A 14,176-nucleotide genomic window follows, 5' to 3' on the forward strand; every position below is an offset into this window, starting at 1 on the left:
TTTCAGAACATTTCTCAACATATACTGGTACTCCACATTCGCGCAATAACTGCATGTCCCCATGTGACCGAAAGAGTTGTATGAATTTCTTGCAAATAACTGATGAAGTCCAAAGCGACATTAAACAAATGAAAGTGTATGACCTTTTTTATACCCTCCAATTGCATTAATTACAAGTTTTCTATCATCCGAACATTTTTTTTTCCAATTTTTTCACCTCCCAACTGCTTTTGCTATTGTAAAACACTTGATATTCCTGTATATTTATAATTGTTGTCAACAATAGAGACTGAGGGCTCAAGCATCGACTCCTGGTTGTTACAAACGTTATTTTGACAACATTGGAAGAAGTCCCAAGTCGAGCAGCCCATTGCTAACCCCACCCTCGCTACTAGTTGCGCACCTGACAGCAGTGCCAGAAGCAACGATTTTGTAACACTCGTACGGGATTCGCTTCTGGTTTCTCTTCAAGACAGTCATGGTAATAGTTACAATGCTGAGAGTGTAATTTATGTAGCTCGTGTAGTATCTTAGTAACATTAATTAAAAAGTAAATTTTTATGATATTAAGTCCATATTAAACTCCATATTTTGCTGAAAATAACTAAATATGTATTTACATATTTAGCACATTTTTACTACATATAAATCCGTTCCCTGGTAATAATAGTACACTCCATATTCATCATAAAAATTATGTATATTTCTTAAGTTTGCCATATATCCATGCCATAGAAAAAGACTGGCATTTAAATTTAACTTTAGAATAACTAAGGAACCATTTTTGTCCTAATCAAGTTGGCAAATATAATTTCAAATACTCTCTTGGTATATTTTATTTTGCAAATTTTTTGTGAAAAGGGTTCCTTCTTCTCTTCTTAGCGTGTGGTTCTAGTAATCTATATTCTGGGGTCAGACACACCTCCAACTCCCACATCCAGCCACATATCCATTACTCAAATGAATTGCTTGTATAATCTGATTAAATGCATGTGAACTGACATTTGGCTGGTACCTTGAAAGCAATATTTTTCTTAGTAGCTCTGTGCGACTTCAATTTTTTTTTCATCTACTGCTTGTCAATTTTAAAAGTTATATTTAGGATGCAATCACCTCATTTCTATATTCTTCAGTCCCTAGCAGATTTGTGACATTTTTTGGCATTATTGAATACTCTGTTAATTTTGGATACATAATGATGGAAGTATATAGCACAGGCCAGCTAAAAAGAGAAGCCACATTCTGTTAATTGATTGCATTACATCAAGGAACCAGTCACATTCCTTTTGACTTTATCTCTTAAAATTTTGCCAACATCTGTTGGTTTCCTCAGAAGACATTGGAGTTACATCACATAAGACTTGCTGCATGTTAAATTTAAATTGAAGAATTGGAATTTTGTTATGTAGCATCACTTTTTTGCCACTTTTGGCTAATCGTAGTAACATGCTGTGCTAACCACTTCACCACAAAGGTTGGCCACTGCATTAAAAATTAGTATAGATAGAAATGTAGAATTAAGGTAAAATTGTGAATATATGCATAAAATTAAGGCGGAGGAAGTAATGGAAAAATCTCATTCTATTTTGCTCCTTTCTGGAAGAAATATCTTTTAAAACATTTATGATTTGAATGCCACAATCAAAGAATTATTTGAAAATAAGAGTATTAGAAGTGAACGTGTTACTTTAAATTCCATGTGTTTAAAAAGATTTTGCTATTTCAGATATGCTGTTGTTGTGTTTGGTGGAGATGGGGTGTATGACCAACCACGGAGCGTAGTTGTTCAAAACACAATTTTTGCTAGCCCACAGCTCATTCCTCTGTATTTTGAAAATATACCAGTTGGTGTGTATTCGCAACTTTTCTTCAACATATCTTTTTATTTTCTGTGATTATGCTTATAAGACTTAAGATGTTAATAAAATATCAAATTAATATTTGTGATATCAGACTTTATAAGTTGTTATTTTATTACTTTGAATAGCAGCATTACTGTAGAATATCAGATAATAAGGAAAGCAGTACTTGGTGTTTGCAAGATAAATTTTTTAGAGTTTTTTTGTAATCAAATGTCCCTGGGTTTAGTTCCCAATTGGAATAGGGACCCAGTTCAGTGGTTTGAACTACGTTTTAAGTGGTATGTTCAGTCAGACTATTGTGTTTAAACAAAGTGCATTTTCAATCATTTTTTGACTGTTGTGAGCAGCGAATCCCTGATGAGTGGGTTGAAAGTGCCTTCCATTAGTTAGTGCATTAATTCCTGCCATCCTATGCAACATTGTCCTAATTCTAAATAAACACAGTGCATTGGAATTGAATGTAGCGTCACTACCGACAGCTAAAATGTAAGATCCAGTAGCCAAAGTGCTACTAAGGAACTAACTTAAGATGCATTAACGGTATTTTGTATCTTTAAAGTAATCTGGCTATTTGTTTATAAATAGCTTCCTTTCATCATAACATCAGTCTCACCAATTTCAAAGAACTAATTCTGGTATTTTCTATTCCGACTTCGACTGTAGATCAGCCTTATTTTGCCAAATTTATGATCAGCTCTTGATTAAACTTTTTTTGGTTTATAAATATTGTTGCCATGCTGATTGTAACATTTCATGTCTCAAAATTGAAGTTAAGTTTAAATCAAGCTTAGTTGCATTAGAATTGAATTTTTAAACATAACATTTCAAAATATTTACTGCAATAATTTATTCTCTGCATTAATGAAAAAATATTGGTGATATTGTACTGTATGCAATATTAAAACATACAATTATTTTCAGGAAATGGATCAAATGATATATTTGGAGCAATTCGATTTGCTGCAAGATTGCCTTTTAGAGCAGGAGTATCCAAAACATTTATCCTGTTTCCTTGTACTAATTGTGCACTTAGTGAGATGCAGGTATGTGTAAAGCTGAATGTTTTTTTTTTTTTTTTCATATGTGTGTGAAACAATGAAGAGTCATTATTGTCTTCAAGGAGTTCGGACATGCATGAATAGCTCTCTCTTTCCGCTTGAGTCGCCCGCTGTGAACCGCATGTAAGAGGGTCCGTCTACCCAACTCGAGCTTGCACGGAGGAGGGGATACTGCAGCAAAAGTACTTACTCTGTCGTAATTTTTTAATTGTTAATAGCAGTATTGCCCGAAAAATGGGAATCAGCAAAGCTGAGTGGCAACGGATTGAAAACTCCATCTCGACAGCCATAGCGAAGGAACTCAACCAACAGTTCGGAGACCTGGACAGACGCATCGCCCTGGCATTTGCAAGTGATGCAGTGTTGAAAGAAATTAAACCAGTGCTGACCACTGCAATTAAATCTGCCGTGGAGGATGCCATTCAAGAAGTAAAAAACGATCTCGAGAGGAAAATCTCTGAGCTAGACAAGCAAGTGAAGCAAGTGCGAAAGGATCTGAATTCCCTGGAAAAATATGACCGTCGCCTGAACCTTGTTTTTCATGGCATCAATGAAAGTGAGGGTGAAAAGTGTGAAGTGATTGCTTCAAAAATCATCAATGAGCAGGTGAAAGTGAAAGTGCCACAAAATGTGTTTCATCGTGTTCACCGACTGGGAGCACCGCGACGTGATGGCAAACCCCGGCCGATCATTGCGTGCTTTGTCACCTACGCCCAGAGAGACTTGGTCTACAAGAACAAGAAGAACCTAAAGGCTACAGGGACAGGTATTTTCATAACTGAAAACCTAACAAAAGCAAATTTGGACCTTTTTCACAAGGTAAGGCTTAGTAAAATATTCGAACGAGTATGGACAACCGATGGGAATGTACTTGCCCTACACAACGGAAACGTGGTTAGGATTAGTGACCCGGAGGACATCGCAAAGTTCAGCAGAAAGTAACGCTGTCCCGCCACACTCCCCTCCTAACGGTGGTTGTGTTTATTTTTGGAACTGCTTCCCCATCAATGACGTATGGGCAACGGTGACCAGTCAAAAGTAGAGGGGAGGGGAATGCAGGAGAACATTCCGCGCCGAACCATACAAAGCTTGCAATACTCTCTGCATTCCTCAATGGTGGCGAAAGGAGGGCATGAACCTGTCGCATAATAGACTGTTATATAAATGTAAACAACCCTCAGCTTGTATTCTAACTCACGCCAGAATATATCGGCAAGCTCAAAAATCTATATTTCTCCCATTTTTAGTTAATCAACAAATATTTTCATTTTTTAAATTTTTCTTCTTTTGTGTCAGTATTCACATTTTTATATTCATTTTTACTTTTTTATTCTTAAATTTTTCATTTATTTTTTACATTTTTAAAAATTTGATTGTAGTAATAAGTCACTATGATAACTAGCACCTGTTTTTTTTAATTAAGTGTTATGCGTATGCACATTTTCATTGTTATTCCAATATGCAATTCACACTTGGGACAGAATATATACTCCATGACCAACAGTGGAGGAAACGATAAATATAAATGACCCTACCAATGTAGTCAATGGTGCAGAAACGCCACTCCCAATCAGAATTCACTCCAGTTACTTTGATGAGTCGCCCATTAATATCCGCCACAGCAATTACAATATAAAGGAACAGCTCGAAGCTGAAATAAATAGATCTGAAAATGGCTTTAAATTATGTCATCTAAATATTCAAGGTTTACTCAACTCCATAGATGAATTTAAAGAAATGATATCGAACTTAAACTTTGACCTGATAGCCATTACAGAAAGCTGGTTAAAACCGAATATTAGTAATAATATAGTAGACATCGAAAATTACACATTAGTTCGACAAGATAGATTAAACAAATCTAGAGGTGGTGTGTGCTTATACATTTCTAAATCACTTAAATGGAAACTTTTAGATGGGTTCGTTAATAATGATATCGGCGTAGAGTAGCTTGTAATCGAATTAACTATCGATAGGAAAAAAATTGGACTTATGGTAGCATATAAACCCCCAAATGTCAGCTATACTCACATCAGTCACGTAGCAGATATCCTCCAACACCTATACTTAAATTACGATTACTTCATTGCGTTAGGCGACTGGAATATCAACATGTTAAGAAAAAACGAAAGCAGTACTAGACTCCTTCAGAGTATAATCAAGGAAGTTCACGGGAAACAATTAATTACCAAGCCAACCAGAGTGACAGCGACTTCAAAGTCATTAATTGATTTAATCATTTGTTCACAAGATTTAATTGTAAAGCAAATTGGGCAGAGCGAGTTACCTGGAATCACAGATCACCATATAACATACTCCATATTTGACCTGTACGCACCAAAGCAACCTAAGAAAATTATCAAAATTAGAAATTTCAAAACCATGGACTTGGACATGTTTCGTAAAGACGCGGAAAATGTGGAATGGTGCAAAATCGAAAGAAACGAGGACGTAGATGCAGCGGTGGAGGCCTTGAATGATAACATTATCAGATTAATAGATAAGCACGCCCCCCAGCGAAAAATTCGTGTAACCAAACCTCCCGCCCCCTGGATTTCAAATCAAGTAAGGGAATTCTGGAAGTTGCGCGACTTCTTTCATCTGAGATATGTAAATATAGGAGACCCAGACGCTCTCCTATCGTACAAATACTTCAGAAACAGAGCCAAAAAAGCAGTCAGAAACGCAAAATTTAAGCACTATAACAAAACGGTAAATATGAATGTAAAAAATGCTAAAAATTTATGGTCTAACCTCAGAAGCCAGGGACTTTTACCAAATAAAAAGAGTAATGCGCTCTCCTCAGACACATTTCGGCCGAATGCGGTAAACGAGTTCTTTGTTAAGCCGAGTGCACCCTCAGATAACAATGCAGCGGTGATTGATGAAACCAACACATATCTTGAGCAACCCAACAATGACACGTTCTTTTTTACCCCAGTAAGTAGCGAACAAGTATGTAAAATTTTTAACAAAATGAAATCAAAAGCGTGCGGTTATGATGGCATAAACCTAACTGTTTTACAGTATTGCATCCCCTTTTGCTTAAAAGCTCTTACGCACATTATTAATCTTTCCCTTTCCAAAGGTTGGTTCCCTCAAGAGTGGAAAAAATGCGAAGTAACACCTATACCTAAAAAATCCAACCCCACAGAAATAAAAGATCTACGACCTATTAGCATTCTATCCACAATGTCCAAAATACTTGAAAAAGTAATTTATGAACAAATACTTTCACATATTCAAGGTTTCCTACCACACTTTCAATCTGGTTTCAGAAAAATGCATAGTACTTGCACTGCGCTGGTAGATATCGTAGACAATGTAAGTAAAGGAATAGATGAAAATGAAGTTACACTTTTAGTCTTGTTGGATTATTCAAGAGCGTTCGACTCGATCAATCATGAATTGCTATTGGCCAAACTGTATCACTATGGCGTTACCGGAAACGCGTTAAATTGGTTTCGATCATATCTCGGCAACAGGAAACAACGTGTGAAATATCGGGAACCGGAAGTCACATACTCTAAATGGTTAGTTGTTCAACAAGGCGTCCCTCAAGGAAGTATATTGGGTCCACTACTATACATGATTTACGTAGCTGATTTCGACCGCGCTGTCCAATATTCCCACTACCATCAGTATGCTGACGATTCGCAAATCTATATTCAGTGTAATACAGAAAACTACGATAATGCGATGACAAAAATTCAATTCGACCTTGATGCTATAACAAATTGGTCACGGAGGAACTCCCTTCAATTAAATCCAACAAAATCTTGCTTCATGACCATAGGAACTCATGGTACCCTTAAGAAACTTCACAAAAACGCACCTTCTCCTCCAACTCTTGGCAGTATACCGCTAAGCGAAGTGGATACAAGCAAAAACTTGGGGATTGTGTTCGATAGACACTTAAATTGGGAGCCACAAGTCGAATTTATTGTGAAAAACTGTATGGGGAAACTTAAATCTCTGTATCATTTAAAACATGCTCTGGACGCTAATGTTAAAGATCGTCTTATGCAATCACTCGTCCTATCCACATTAGACTATTGCGCTCCAGTGTACAGTAATATATCCCAGGGCTTAAACTATAAACTTCAAAAAATTCAGAATTGTTGTATACGTTTCATATTTAACCTAAACAGAAAGGAACATGTATCCCCCTATTTAAAGAAACTTTCTTGGCTAAACATTAACAATAGAAGAAAATACTTAACACTCACCTTGATGCACAAAATACTTAAGAGTGGCTCCCCAAAATACTTATCCGATAAGATCTGTTCTCGTAGAACATCAGCCGAACATAATATCCGCAACAAGCCCAATCTAAAAATCCCCAAACATAAAACCGCCACATATAACAAGTCATTCATTGTTACAGGGATCAGGGAATGGAACAAACTGCCTGCACCATTGACTAACATTATTTGCCATCAAAGTTTTAAGAAAAATCTGAAGAACTTACTATTGTCCCAACAACTTAATTAACCTTCATATGTTAACAATTGCACCTGCACTTATATATCATATAATGCATACCTAACCTACCCCCCCCCCCCCCCCCGCATACACATTGAACTACCGAAGACTTATTACTTATCTTTACTCAACAGTATACAGGGTGTCCCAAAAGTCCCTTAACAGCCGTCCTAGAGACGTGTAGTGCAGAGATTGACATGATTTGAGTATATAGTAATACTGTATGGGTAAGGGGAACGTGATTGCTGTGGGTGACCATGGCGGCGGCCATCTTGGTATCCGCCATATTGGACGGAGGTCAAATTTTTTAAATGGGAAGGTATATGTGTGGCACATAATTTTAGGCTAGAATTGCACCAGAAACAAGAATATGAAGTCAGTTTTCAGATATCTTTAATCTGTGAAAAGTTATTGCGCTACAAAATGTGCTCAATGTGCTCGCCATGCTCCCGTAGACACATCCGTAAGCGAGTCTCCCATGAACGGCGAACATTCAAAAGTGTTTCGGGAGTGATAGCGGCACAGGCCTCAGTGATTCGTTGACGAAGGTGACGCATATCACGTATTGGAACTGCATAAACCATGGCCTTAAGATGGCCCCACAAGTAAAAATCAAGGGGAGTAAGGTCTGGGGACCTGGCTGGCCACTCCCTTGGTCCTCGTCTGCCAATCCACCTACCAGGAAATTGAACATCAAGGTACTGCCGAACAATGTTCCCATAATGAGGTGGTGCACCATCCTGTTGAAAAAATTCTGGGAAAGACCCATCCGGCATACACACTGAAGGTTAGACAAGATCGCGTAGCAACTTCAGGTAGGTCTCTGCATTCAATGTCCCCTCAATGAAAAATGGACCTATGATTTGAGTATTCCAAATTCCACACCACACCATAAGTTTTGCTGGCCCAACCACGTTCCCCGGGTTTACCCAGTGCGGGTTCTCAGAGGACCAATACCGCATGTTTTGACGGTTGACCTCACCATTGGTATAAAAAAATGCCTCATCGCTATGCAGAATGTTTCGCCAGAAGTCAGGGTCACGTTCAAGTTTCATGACACACCACTCACAAAACTCCACCCTCCTATCAGGATCATCTTCACTGAGATGTTGTTGCATTTGCATCTTGTAGGGATGCCACTTGTGTTCTTGCATAATCCTGCTAATCGAACTCTTGCTAACACCACATTGGGCGGACAGTCGTCGAATACTTTTTTTTCGGTGACTTCACGAATGATGCCAGAACTGCCGTTGTTGTTTCTTCGTCCGTGGCTGTTTTTGGTCTTCCTGATCGACGTCTATCGTGCACTGCACCCGTTTCTTTAAACCGCTTCATCACATTGGCCACACTAACATGCGACACTGGCGGCCTAAGAGGATGTCTTTGATTGAAGTCATTGGCAATGTCCCGTGAACTCCTTTCGGCGGAAATGAGGATGATCTCAATTCGTTCCTCATTGGATAACATCATGTTCTTTGTCACTTACACCTGCAACAAATGAGATATGATATCAGTTATCACAATTTCCATACTTTATCATACATCATCATTTATTCAACATTGCATCAATAACTTTTCACAAGTTAAAGATATCTGAAAACTGACTTCATATTCTTGTTTCTGGTGCAATTCTAGCCTAAAATTATGTGCCACACATATACCTTCCCATTTAAAAAAATTGACCTCCATCCAATATGGCGGGTACCAAGATGGTCGCCGCCATGGTCACCCACAACAATCATGTTCCCCCTACCCATACAGTATTACTATATACTCAAATCATGTCAATCTCTGCACTACACGTCTCTAGGATGGCTGTTAAGGGACTTTTGGGACACCCTGTATATACTAATCTATTCAATGTATTATTTTATCATTGTATAATCTTTATATTATCTTTATTGTATTATCATGATCATTATGTGTTTTTTTTCTTTCTTTTTGTTTTTATTCATTTATTGTATCTTTGACAAGGGTTGGTTGTAAGAACGGCCCATGAGGCCGAAACACGCCTGCTTAAATAAAGACCATTCTATTCTATTCTATTCTATTCTATTCTATTCTACCTAGTCTGGCCATAAATACTGTTACAAACTTTCGGCTTGGACTGTACATCCGGTAGTCTGGCTCATGAACCAAGCTTGTGCTGAAGTTAACTCTTGACCATTGTGTGTTCAACTGTGAAAGATCAAGCGTGTATCTTCTTGTGCTTAGCATGGAGTGTGGTGAATATGAAAACAGAGTAGCCGTAATTGCTCTGCATATGGTTGGGAAGTCACTCACTTAGATTTTCCAGCCCCTACAAATCCCGAAGATCAGCAAAAGGTTTGTGTATCTGACAATCCAGAGATTCACTGTTACTGGTAGCATGAAGGATTGCCCAAGAGTTCATCGACTTCACACCGTATGAACAGCTGCGGCTGTTAAAGCAGTGCTGGCTCACATCTGCCGAAATCCCATCTGGAAGCAAGTGATAATGGCACAGGAGCTGAATATTTCACAACAATCAATGTTCAGGGTACTTAATGAAGACCTTGGAATTGGAGCTTACCGATGGAGTACTGGAAATTTCCTGACAACACAAGTGAAGAAGCAGAGGGAACTGAAATTGAGACTGCTCCTGCAGTGTTATACGTTGCCAATGGGCATTGCAGGATTCTCTTCACTGATATGAAATTGTTCACCACTGAATAAAGTTTTAACTGCCAAAATGAAAGGGTGTATGCTTCAAACTCTCGAGAAGTTTGTGAGAGAGTTTCCAAAAATCAGAGATGCCAACCCTCCTCAGTCATGGTTTGGTGGGGGTGAGCTATGAGAGTTCCACCAGGCCTCATTTTTGAGAAAAGGGCTTAAAAGCCATGCGAAAGTGTATGTGGAAAGTGTCCTGGACCCTCTCGTGACACTGTTGAACCAAACAATGTTTCACAATGAATCCTGGATGTTCAAAAAATATTCTGCCCCAGCTCATAAGGCAAGGATTACGCGACTGTGACTGGAGACCAGTGTACTCGATTTCATCTCCACTTTTGATTGGCCATCTGATAGCCATGATCTCAGTACCTTGGACTACAAACTGTGCCCAGAGCTAGAGGGGACTGTCTGCAAGAAGAGGCACCCTATAACTGAAAGGTAAAAGCGCTCCTTGATAGCAGCAGGGGCAGACTTTCCCATGAAGACCATCCGTGCTGCAATAGATGCCTGGCCAGGGAGACTTCGAGCCTGTGTGAGGGCGAAAAGTGTAAATTTTGAAAACTGATTGGTGCTATTTGCATGTAATATATGTAAGTGTAACATACATTTAAAAATCTGAAACCATATTCAATTTATTCACAAAATAGTGTGTAACAGTATTTATGGCCAGACTAGGTACATAGATTAGGTAACTTAATTACTTAAGTAGTATCATCCTCTTCAGAAGTTAGACAAATGCAAAAACACACATTAGGATTTTCCTTTGTGAATACCACTTAAACATGTGAAAGAAAAATGGCAAAGATTGTTTTTATAGGTTAAAGGTTGACAATATAAGATAAATATTTGTGAAGCAAATATTTTAGAATTTTATTCCTTTGTTCTTGTTTATATTGATTCAAAATATTACAATGTATGTATACATGACATAACATTAATAATCTATCAGATGAGTAGTTTTTCAAGATTTACTATGTAATATGAGGGAATAATAGTATTTTGTTATTTCAGCTTGATTACAGCATTCTTCATCAAGTATTGTTGGAAAATGACATTACATTACATATTCTAATGAAAGACGAATTTTTGTTTGAAAAACGAAAAGTTATTGAACAATTCTTTGGTAAGTGCTATATTGATTATCTGTTGTGTAGATTAGTTACATAAACATTCAGTTCTTTTTTCAGAGTTTATTTTGTAAATAGTTTTCACTAAACTCTAAAACACTATCGTGTTCCAATATTAAAGTGTAACTAGCGCTATGTACATTTTACGTACATGAAGGAATCTATTTTTAACACAACCTCTACATCATGAAAACAAAATGACGATTCTTTGTGAACATTATTTTGTTTATTTTCCTTATGTTGGAATTTTATTCTTCATTTTAAAATGTATAAACATGGTTTCATTTAACATAGAATATTTTAAGAGAATGTCTTGATTGACGAGCCCATACATACATTAAGAATGAAGGTGAAAAGTTTGAACAATGAAAAACAAACAATAATAATATTCATAATGCTGTAAATAAAGAATGAATGTAATTTTAAAGTCTTACAAGAAAATAGTGCATGCTTCTAAACTTTTGTTTTCAAAATCTAACTATCCAACTCGATTTTACAAATGTCAAAATTACGTGAAAGGTTTTTCTCGTTCTACTACAGCTACGTAAAATTGACATACAGTGCACAACATAACAAACCAAATCAAGACGAACAGCACTCTCCTTACCATAGTGCTGCCTTGCATGTAACAGAATGCCTGCGGCACTGCTAGCTGGAGGGGTGAGTGGGTGCAAAGTGGGAGGTAGGGGAGGGATTTGAGCGCAAGGCATACGTAAATTTTATGTACGGTAGTGTTCTAGGGTTTAATAATAAAATAATTTAATATTGTATAAATTTCAGTGACTCATTATTTAGAAACCCAATTGAGTTGTTTGTAAATTGTATGTCTCTTTAAAATGTTTTTGAAGGTAACTTTATAAACAAAAAATATAATATTTTAAGGGTTCAGTTCATCTAAAATTTAAATGAAATCTTCTATTAAATATTCCATAACCTTACAATATATGAAATACTTTTCTTTGGTTCGAGAATTATGTAAGACTTTCAACTTGCAGTTATTCTGATAAAATGTTACAAATAGTGAGTTTTTCCTACAAAACTACCATTTTTCGTTTTTCAAAAATTCTTTATTGATTTATTATAAAAGTTCCATTGAGAAAACCAGATGTTGATAGGTGCCACCATTGCTGAGATATATCAAATAAAGAAATATCCAATATGGCACACTCTTTTCTAGATGGTGGCCATCAGCACATAGATAGCAATTGGCTGTTCAAGTGAAAACATCTTAAATGGTATAACATTTAATCCTACAAAGTATTTTGCTTTTATCAAAATGTCTATTATTCTGTGATATAGATCATCACTTTGAGAGACTCTTGTGTACTATCCCCCATTTGGAGACACATTTTATAGTGTACCCCTTTAATTAAAACACATGAAAAAATATGTTCTTTCAAAGCTTATAAATTAGGCTACAACTTTTATTCCAAACAATTTCCTGTTGTTTAATTTATTCAAATTTACAAGGTAAAAACTGTTAAAAAGCAGTAGATTTAAGATTTTTTTTTGAAATTATGGCAAAACCACTGGCATTAGTGAAAAATCGAACAGAATCTTTTTTGTAGTCCATCCAATGAGGATCAAGACTAAAAAAATATCTGCTTATCATATCAGTTACAGAGATATAAGTCAGGAACTGAGAGTATGTGAATCTGAGGTTTGGGGGTGCTGAGGTGAAGCACCAGGGGGACTTTTGGGATTTAGCACTCCTAGTACGAGGGCTGCTGGAAAAGTTTCAGCAATCAATATGAAAAGAGACATGTGAATGGCTTTATTGTTTTTCAAGGTATTCACCCTTATGATCAATACACTTTTGCATAGGCTCAAAACAATTTTGAAAGCATTTCTTCCACTCTGAAGCTGATACCTCAGAAACTGCTGTTCGGAATGCATCAACAGCTGCTTCAGGAGACACAAATCGCTCACCACGCATCTTATTTTTCATGTGTGGGAACAAAAAGAAGTAATTAGGTGATAAATCAGATGAGTACGGACAATGAGTCATTATTTCGACATTTTTACTGGACAAAAAAATCAACAGTTTGGTGTGCTGAGTGTGAACTGGCATTGTCATGGTGAAGAATAATGCGATGATTTGGGTTTGTTTTACTCAATTCATTGATGACCCCTAGCAAACAAATTGTTGTATATCACTCAGCATTTACAGTCCTTTGATCTTCTAAAGTTATTGTTACCGAAGAACGAAGAAACAAGCAATCACTTTCTTGGCAGCACTCCTCGAACGAACAACTTTTGTTGGTTTCGGCTCATTTTGAAACACCCAAACAGTGGATTGCTGTTTAGTTTCGGGTCTGTATGAATATATCCAAGTTTCGTCTCCTGTAACGATGTACTACACAAAATTTGACTTGCCTCAGTTGAATTTTTTGAGCATTTCTTTACACCAATTTACACGAGTCTGTTTTTGGGCTTTGGTCAAGTTGTGTGAGATCCAACGGCTTAAAAGTTTCCGTATGTTCAGATGACCATGCAATATTGCTTTCATGTCAATGTTCAAGGATGCCTGAATCTCACAGTATGTCACATGCTGATCTCTCTCAATCATATCACACACAGCATCAACATTACTGGCAACAACAGACGTGGATGGACGACCTTCACGAAATTCATCACTGAGAAATGTGTGACGATGCTGGAATTCGGAAAACCAATTGTATACAGTCCTATTGGATGGTGCTTCATCCCCAAAAGCCAAATGATATTGCTCAATGCATTGTTTCGGTGTTAAACTACATTTGAAATCACAAAAAATCATTGCCCGAAAGTGTTCACGAGAAATTTCCATTTCTCACACGAAACTACTACTTCAAACTGCTGTGAAAAATAAATGAATAGGCTTAAACAAACAATCAAAGATAATTTAAACATAAGAAAGGTCTATTCGTCCAATTTTTATAATAGCAGAACACTAGCGCCACTGTTGGTGGTA

The 14,176-nt window shown here is 37.0% G+C and overlaps 1 protein-coding gene across 1 annotated transcript in view; it reads left to right on the forward strand.

Moving 5' to 3' along the window:
• Apoltp (Apolipoprotein lipid transfer particle) overlaps nucleotides 1-14,176 on the forward strand; it is a 335,784-nt gene that overhangs the window by 304,898 nt on the left and 16,710 nt on the right. The window contains exons 70-72 of the mRNA XM_083117428.1: nucleotides 1,727-1,848; nucleotides 2,784-2,905; nucleotides 11,108-11,219. Coding sequence (XP_082973554.1) covers nucleotides 1,727-1,848; nucleotides 2,784-2,905; nucleotides 11,108-11,219 — 356 coding nt within the window. The remainder of the gene's footprint in view (nucleotides 1-1,726; nucleotides 1,849-2,783; nucleotides 2,906-11,107; nucleotides 11,220-14,176) is intronic.

This window comes from Lepisma saccharinum, chromosome 2 (assembly GCF_977018435.1).
Source record: "Lepisma saccharinum chromosome 2, izLepSacc3.1, whole genome shotgun sequence".
NCBI lineage: Eukaryota > Metazoa > Arthropoda > Insecta > Zygentoma > Lepismatidae > Lepisma > Lepisma saccharinum.